Here is an 8162-nt window from a genome sequence, read left to right on the forward strand (position 1 = left end):
CCCCGGCGCAAGGCAGGTGCAGCCGTTCACTTCGGTTCATATGAACCCTCGGCCTGAATCAGTGCAGTGGCCGGGGCTCAGTAATCCCCCTGCCCAGCTTTCCTGACCGGTGGCACTGCCAGCCTGACACGGCTCTGTTGTTGTTACGCTCATCTTCACGTTCACCTTCTCCCTCTTCCCTGGAGCCCCTGTCTGTCTGGGGCACCCAGGGGGATATACGTATTCTGAAAAGCAAGGGCTCAGAGAGTAGAGCATGTGCTTGGCATGTGGAAGGCCCAGGTGCGCTCCCTGCCATCTCCAGGTACAGCTGGGAAAGATCCTGGTTTGTGACCTTGGAGAGTCACTGCCTGCTGGGTCTGCCAAGCGGGGTGGGCCAGCGGTCTGCAAAACCTCAGGCCGAGGGGCTAAATCCACAGGCCTGGGATTCCCCCAAAGGCCCCACCCCCTGTGATCTGGCCCCACCCCCTTTCTCCAGCCACTAATGGCTTGGTGTTTCCGGCTTTTGCGGGGTCCCCCCGCTTCGGAAAGGTTGAAACGCCTCTTACGAGGCTTCGTTGCCGGCAGCGAGAGCTTCCAGCAGAAAGAGGCTGGTGTAGTTGGTGTTCTGGCCCTGCCCCTTTTGCCCGTGGCCCCGCCCACCACCCTCACAGTCTCCCCCAAAACGGCCTTCGGCTCTTGGGCTGGAAGAGGCTCTGCATCCCGGCTGCGTCAGGCGGCTCCCGAGGGTTCCCTGACCCGCACGCTGCGTTGGCTCCCCGGAGAGCGTTGCTGAAGCCGTTGCTCTGTCGTCTCTTGCAGCCATCGATGTCACTTACCTGCTCGAGGAAGGCTCGGGGCGGAAGCTGCGCCGCCGCACTCTGGCCCTCACCGAGGGCAGCTTCAGGAAGTGATGCTGTGCCCCAGAGAGCGGCTGCGGCCCGGAGCGCCGCACGTGAGACTGACGGGCAGCCAAGGCGTGGCCCCTTCCCTGCGCCTCACGAGTGTGTGTGTTGGGGAGGAGGCAGGAGGACACTGGCAAAACGGCTCTGTAGCACTTAAGACGATGGGGGTGGCCAGGCGAGCGGCCCCCCGGCAGTGCTCTTATGGTGTGCGTGGTGTTGGGCGTGCCTTGTGGTCCATGTTAAGGTACTAAGGAGAAACCTTTGTGGCGATTTGTCCAAGATCGTCAAGTTTTAATTTAATTTATTATTTCCCCCCCCCCCCCCAGCCCAATGTCTCCATTCAGAGGAAGGAAAAGGGAGCGGGTGCAGTGGGGTGGGAGCGGGAGGAAACTGGTGTTTTGGACCTGCTCTCTTCCCATAGGAGTCCTCCCAGCACACAGCATTTCTCCCGCAGCTGTGCCCCGTCCAGTGGCCCAGGTGTGGAGGCCGTTTTGCGGGGGGGGGGTAGACAGCAGCACGGGGAAGTGGCCGAGCCCCAGGCACATAGAGGATCGAGCTCTTCGATTTGCGCGTGACACGACGGAGGAGGAGCGACGCTTTGAGCACGACGGGCCGGTTGGACACGTTGCATGGGAAAGCACTTGGTCCGGCATTCCGCGACTCGGGGTGGGCAGGGGAGGGCGGTTTTTAATTTTTTTGCTGCAGAGAAATTTTATAAAGCAAGTCCGGTCCTAATGCCGCCCAATGGGTTTTCTTCTTTCCTTGTTCTTTCTTTCCCCTTTTGTAATAAGCCGTTGTTCTTGTGTGTCCAGCGTATTGTGAAAATTTAAAAAAAACAAAAAAACTGTCGAAACGGCAAAGACGAAAAAAAAACCTTTCACTACATGAACCGTTGAGCAGTATTTCTGAGCGAGTATTCGTTGTGAAACTGTAGACTATTATCCACTGATAACACTACTCTTGTGTGTTAATTTTTTTTTTTAAGGAAGAAAAAAACTGTACAGCTTAAAAGCGTCCGTCTCTTAAAGAGACAGTGTATTTTATGCTCCCGTCTCTCTTTGCCCTTGATTCAGGGGGTGGGGAAAAAGAAAGCATTAACTCACTGGCTGCAGTGAAGGAACGCTTTCCTTGCTTAACGTGATATGGTGTTCAGACACCGTGGTTACTGTCACTGGTACTGCACCAGAGGGAGAGGGGTCCCTCTTCGAGAACATGCCGCATTCACCCGCGGTCCGCAGATCGTGTACTGGCCCGGGGAGCCGGCAGTTAAGCATACACTGGCCCTTTAACGTGGCTTTGCTCTCTGTCTCTCTTTGGCGTTCATATGCATATTATGGTCCTGTTTTAGGTGTTCTTATAAAAGAATCCCGTTCTTAAATGTGCCAAGTTGTATATATCTTAACCTTTCTTTTGCTACGTGGTTGTAAAGCAATATGGTAGCTCGCTCTCTCTCCATGTTCCTTCCTGACGGACCAAGCTTGTCCCAACTGTACATTCTTGTTAACGAAATAATTCTTATTTTACTCTTAGTTTGGGGGGGGGGGGAAGGCTCCATTCCATTCAAATTTTACCTGACAATTTAAAAGGTTGGAGGGGGTTGGGAAAGAGAGGGGGTGGGAAAGGAAAAAAGCCCTTTGAGGAAAAAAATATTTTATTAAAAAAAAGAAGACAAATAAGAAAATAGTTTGGAATATTTTCTTACTGTAGAGAAGCATTGTACAGGAGAACCATGAGTATAAAATACTCATGTGTGTCGTAGGAAAAAAAAGAGGTGGGTGGGAATTGCATGTCTGAAAATCTTTGAGTCGCTCCATTTAGTTCAAAACGGGGGGAAATTGTCGTCTCAAAATGGTGTTAAACACTAAAAAGAGAGAGAGAGAGAGAGAGAGAAAAGAGAAGATAGATAAGTCCTTTTTAAAGACAAAAATAATGAAAAGCGTGCCCAGAAGTGAGACACTAGCTCTGCCATTTTATCTTTCTTTTGTTGAAAGACTAAAAACAATTTTTTTAGACAATCAAATTCTAGGTAAGTGCGAAGAATTTGTGTTGTTGTTTTTTTTAAGTTTTTGGTTTTGTTTTCTTACTGGTGTAGAAAATTACTGACTTTTTAAAAAAAAATCGGGGTTGGGGGGTGTTATTTTGTATTAACTGAGGAGACTGGCAGCGTTTCACCTGATCGCTGATGGAAGCCCAGGAAAAGAAGAAAAAAGCACTACGTTTGTTGCAAATATAGATACGAACTCTTTTTAGTCTGCATGGGGGTAGGCCGTGTGGTTGCTGAGAAGAAATGCTGCTAATATATTTCCTTTTTACAAGAGCATATCTAAATAGACCATTGTTTTGATGTTAATCTTTGTAAATTATGTATTACCAATTTTAACATTGGATGTAATTGCATAAAAGGCCTGCATCTCAAATACTGAGAGATTCTAGTATTAAATGGAAAAAAAACATGTTTCGTATTCAGCGGCTTTGGGGGTTTTCTTTTTCACACACATACACACAGATGCTCCAGCTGTCCCTGTTGGCTGATCCTCTAACCCAGGGGTGTCAAACCTTAGACCCTGGGGCCAAATCCAGCCCATCTGGGGTCTGAATCCAGCCCTCTGGTGTTCCCCAGATGACCCCCATGTCACCAGGTGGTCTCCACCCCCACCACCTCCAGCTGATCTTTCTGTAGTTTCCTGGCTTTTGTGCAGTTCTTTCACCATTCTAAAAGGTTGAAAGGCCTCTCCTGAGGCTTACGTACAGGCAGTGTTAAGCTAAACTGTGCTGGTATTTTGACCCTCCCCGGTTTCCCTTTCCCTCGCCTTTACCTTCAGCCCCACCCACCGCTGGGACGCGGCCCCCAAGAGAGTCCCCAAAATTTAATTTGGCCCTTGGGCTGAAAGACTTTCAGTTCTTGGTAAACCCCTGTCCTGATTTCATCCCAATTTTTTTTCTTTTGTGGATGCCTTGCTAAAACGTTATTAATATGACTTGGTATGACTGGCGTCTGGAAACCAAGCTTTGTGAGGGCTGCGTGAAAGGGCTTGGCTGTGTTTAGTCTGAAGAAGGTAAAATTGAGGGGAAGCATGAATAGCTGCCTTCAAGAATCTGAAGAGCTGTGTTGCTTCAAGGAACTGGACTAGAATTAATGGGCAGAAGTGGCAAGGAAGCAGATTTTGGCTTAAGGTTACACATGTCTGAACAGTAAGAGCAGGCTGCCTTGATAAGTGACGAGCTCTTCTTCACTGGACATATTAAGTGGAGGCTGGACAGCCATCTGTCAGGGCTGCAATTATTGCACCCTGTCATACAGATCCTGCACTGAGTGGGGGGGTGGGGGGATGATTAGATGGCCTCTGAGCCTCCCAACTTGCTAGCAGGGGCAGCTTGGGCATTTGCCAGGGTCCCAAGACAAGCAGAGGGCTTACCATCCTATAAAAGCACAACCTTTCTCACTGCATAGCATATCCAAGAAGGTCAGACGCTGCATAAGAAAATTCTTACTACATTTTTCTTTCATAATTTTTGTGAACCGCCCAGAGAGCTTTGGCAATTAGGTAGTATAGAAATGAAAATAGTAATGCCATAGCAGCACCAGCAGCTAATTTGGCTGTTTTTCAGGTCCCAGCACATGGCCTAGATCAATATAGAAGTTAAAGCTTCTGAATGGGAGGGGATGCATTTTCCTTGAATGTTCACAAATGCACGCTCTTGCCCAAAAGTTAGGGCTCCATATAGCAGGCAGCCTCCCATTTCACATGTTGGCGTGGCGTCTTTCGAACTCTGGGAGCAGGGATTGTAGGGCGGTTCTGGGTGATGTTCTCCTTGCACATCCTTAACCATAAACTCTGTTTATTTATGCAATGCAGGACACATCTGTTACAGACTAAATGAATTCACCACCACATACAGGTAAGGGGGTAAGCTTGAGCAACAATCCTTGGCATGAAAATAGGGTGTTATACAGACATGTCACTATTTTCAGCTACGAAACTGGAGCAGGAGTGAGGAACCTCTTCCACTCCAAATTCAGAGACGCCCCCAGGGGCCACATTCAAGTGGTTAGTGGGGCCAATAATACAAAAAAATTCCAGCATGTTGCGGCTTAAAGCTCTGACTGCCAATAACTGAAGCCTTAGGAGAGGGGTCTCAACCTGTGAGAATAGAGATAAAACCCCGTGCAGAAGCCAGCAAACTACTAAATGATTGGTGGTCGAGGGATAGGGGGTGAGACCAGGGGACGGGGGCCTGGTCATCTGGGGAACCCCAGAGGCGATTGGGCCCTCGTGGGCCACATCTGGCCCCCACCCCGAAGTTCCGCACCCTGGCTTTGGAGGGTAAGTGCTCCTTGTCTGTTTGGCTGTCTGGTAAGGCAGTTGGGATTTTCAGAAGCGCCAGAATAATCCTGCACCACTTCACGCTGCAAGTACAGGATTCATATTTTTGAATGCTCTGTGTTTTTTTAAATCTCTGTAAGTAGAAAACTAGCACAGTAAGGAGATGCTAGAACTTTTGTCCCTGATACTCGTTTTCTGTTTGCAGAGGAAGGGGTTTGTCTTTTTCACGTTGAAGCTTTCAAACACAGTATCCCACACCTGCAGCCTGAGGGCGGCACAGTCCCTCTGACCTCCACGTTCTGCTGTGTTCATTCTATAGACCAGGCCTCAAACCGAGCCATTGGGAGGGGAGCTGCTACTGCTGTAACACACCTTGAGAAAGGGATCCCAGATTGGTATGTCTGGGGAAGCAAGAGCAGCTCCAAACTGGGCACATGACCATTGTGCACGTCAAAGAGGTATCACTTGGGAGCTCCTTGCCCAGATGTTTACTTTGATTATCTCTGTATGAATGTGGGGGGTGGGGAGTGAGCGTGGGAACAACATTCCTAGCAGAGGATGTGGCACGCAGGCTGAATTGAGCCCCAGTACCTGTTTCTGAGAAGCCACCATAGGTGTTTAGTTGTTCTAAGGTTGGCCCGACAGCATAAGTGTTATTTGTGGTTTTCATGGTGACCTGTGATGTGACAGACAAGCCCCCAGCATGCCTTGTGACTCGGCAAGAGGATCCTGGGACTGGCAACACCTGAGCTGTATGGCACGCCACCCATAGATCTTAATGATATAGGGCGGGATACAGATGTTTTAAATAAATAAAATGGCAGCATCACTTGTCTCTAGGAATCCCCTGCATTGCTGTTTGCATCAGCAAAATGTCTTGGCCCAACCCTTATTTATTTATTTACTACATCTCTGTACCACCCAATAACTGAAGCAACCCTTAGGAGTTGTAATAGAGGTTAGGAAGAAGGTGAGGCAGCTTTTTACCCTCACCTAAGAATGGCGAGATGAGAGCCAGGCACCGCGATGATGGGCAGGCCCTTGGTTCAACTCCCACTTGGTCCAGGAACCTACTAAATGGCCACAGTTCTCTCAGTCTCATCCTTTCCATCTGCAATAGGGGTGTAATAATATTGCCCTGCCTTTCAGAGTTTTTGTGTGGATTACTGAGCTAATGGATGTGGGGTGCTTTAAATGCTGAAAATGCACTACCCAAATGCCAAGTGTTATTATATGATTGTATCACCTCTGTGCTGTGGTCTGATATCAGGGGTTGGGGTTAAGGCATTCACCCGATTCCACTGTATTCAGGATCACCAATCATGATCGTTCAGCTGGAGATCCTGACCTCACAGGTGCCAGCTTAGCTCGGCCTCAGTGTTTCAGCCGTTACAGCTCATCCTCCATCCCTCTGCTGTTCAGTGCTAGAATGGCAGCCTTTTCAATAGACCGCTTGCGAGGGAGGGATGCTAGAAAAACCAGAACCTGCTGAGAAACAAAGAGCATGTCTGAAAGCTACAGACAGAAGGAACCTGATCCAAGAAACTCCTGTTGGGAGAGATCAGAGAGCTGCTACCTAAAAGAGCTGAAGAACTCACTAGCCAGGAAACTCACCCACAGGGCCCTTGCGGTTCATCCCCAGTGTCTGGTATTCACAGGGCGGTTGATAGACCACTCTTCCTCTGTGCGTGTCTCTTGGGCCTTTAAAAAGACCCAACCCCACCTAAGCTAACGCCTGTTATGGTGACATTATTAATGTTGCATGCCTTCCCCAACCTGGTGCCACCCAGATATTTTGGACTACAACTCCCAGCATGCCTGACCATTGGAAGTAATAGTCAAAATATCAGGAAGGCAGCAGGTTGGGGAAAGCTGTCATACGCTATGCAGGGTGTTGTAGAAATGCTTCCTTTTGGCTTGCTCCGTTGATTTCACCAGAAGGCCTCCAACTGACCTGCTTCCCTGTCTCCATTCAAATTCACTTTGCTCCTAAACTTTTTTCATGCCTTCCCTTCATTGTCTTGATTTCCTTTCTGGTTTTAAAAGAAAATGAAACATTCAACTTCTTTAGCCTGTTCTAATTAGGAAAATAAGCTGTGCTGTTCACGATTTTATTTGCCCGTTAACTGGCTGCTCCCCAAGTTTACGGGAAGGGGGATCTTAAAAGTGTGTATTTTTATTTCTTTATTACATTTCTATACTGCCCATTAGCTGAAGCACCACCCTTTTGAAAAGGTGCTTTTCAGTAGTTGATCACAAGGCTAAGGCATCAATAGGTCTTTGGGCATTGATACAATTTACTCATGTCAACACCTTAGTCTTCCTACCCCAGCCTTGGAGTGCGTGCGACTACAAGACCTTGGCCTGTACATGGGCACAAAACTGCCCTGGTGTGGAGAAAGTGGATAGGGAGACATTTTTCTCCCTCTCTCGTCATGCTAGAACCCAAAGGGGTCATCCCATGAAGCTGATTGGCAGGAGATACAGGACAGGTCAAAGAAAGGACTTCTTCACACAGCGCAGTTAGAACTGTGGAATTTACTTCCACAAGACGTAGTGATGGCCGCCACTTTGGATGGCTTTAAAAGGGGACTGGACAAATTTCTGGAGGAGAAGGCTATTGATGGCTGCTAGCCCTCATGGCTATGTGCTACCTCCAGTATGAGAGGCAGTATGACTGTGTACACTAGTTGCTGGGGAACATGGTCAGGCGGGTGCTGCTGTACTCCTGCTTGAGGGTTTTCTGTGGGCAGCTGGTTGGCCACCGTGTGAACAGAATGCTGGGCTAGAGGTAGGTGGCTGCTTAGGTCTCGTAGGACAAGCGTAGGCAGAAGGTAGATCTGCAGTTGCTTTGGACTTCAACTCCCAGCATTCCTGACATCAGGTAGGCAATCTGCTACCCTCCACAAATTCTGGAATACAGTTCCCATCATCCCTGACTATTGGCTATGCTGGC

At 48.7% G+C, this 8162-nt stretch overlaps 1 protein-coding gene across 1 annotated transcript in view; it reads left to right on the forward strand.

The window, feature by feature from the left end:
• ASH1L (ASH1 like histone lysine methyltransferase) overlaps positions 1-3343 on the forward strand; it is an 81830-nt gene extending 78487 nt beyond the window's left edge. The window contains exon 29 of the mRNA XM_084824751.1: positions 799-3343. Within this exon, the coding sequence (XP_084680877.1) occupies positions 799-890 (92 nt within the window). The 3' untranslated portion in view covers positions 891-3343. The remainder of the gene's footprint in view (positions 1-798) is intronic.
• The last annotated feature ends 4819 nt before the right edge of the window (positions 3344-8162 follow it).

The sequence above is a fragment of the Heloderma suspectum genome, chromosome 17, assembly GCF_057233095.1.
Source record: "Heloderma suspectum isolate Gila_16-S chromosome 17, 16-S_ref, whole genome shotgun sequence".
NCBI classification, from domain to species: domain Eukaryota; kingdom Metazoa; phylum Chordata; class Lepidosauria; order Squamata; family Helodermatidae; genus Heloderma; species Heloderma suspectum.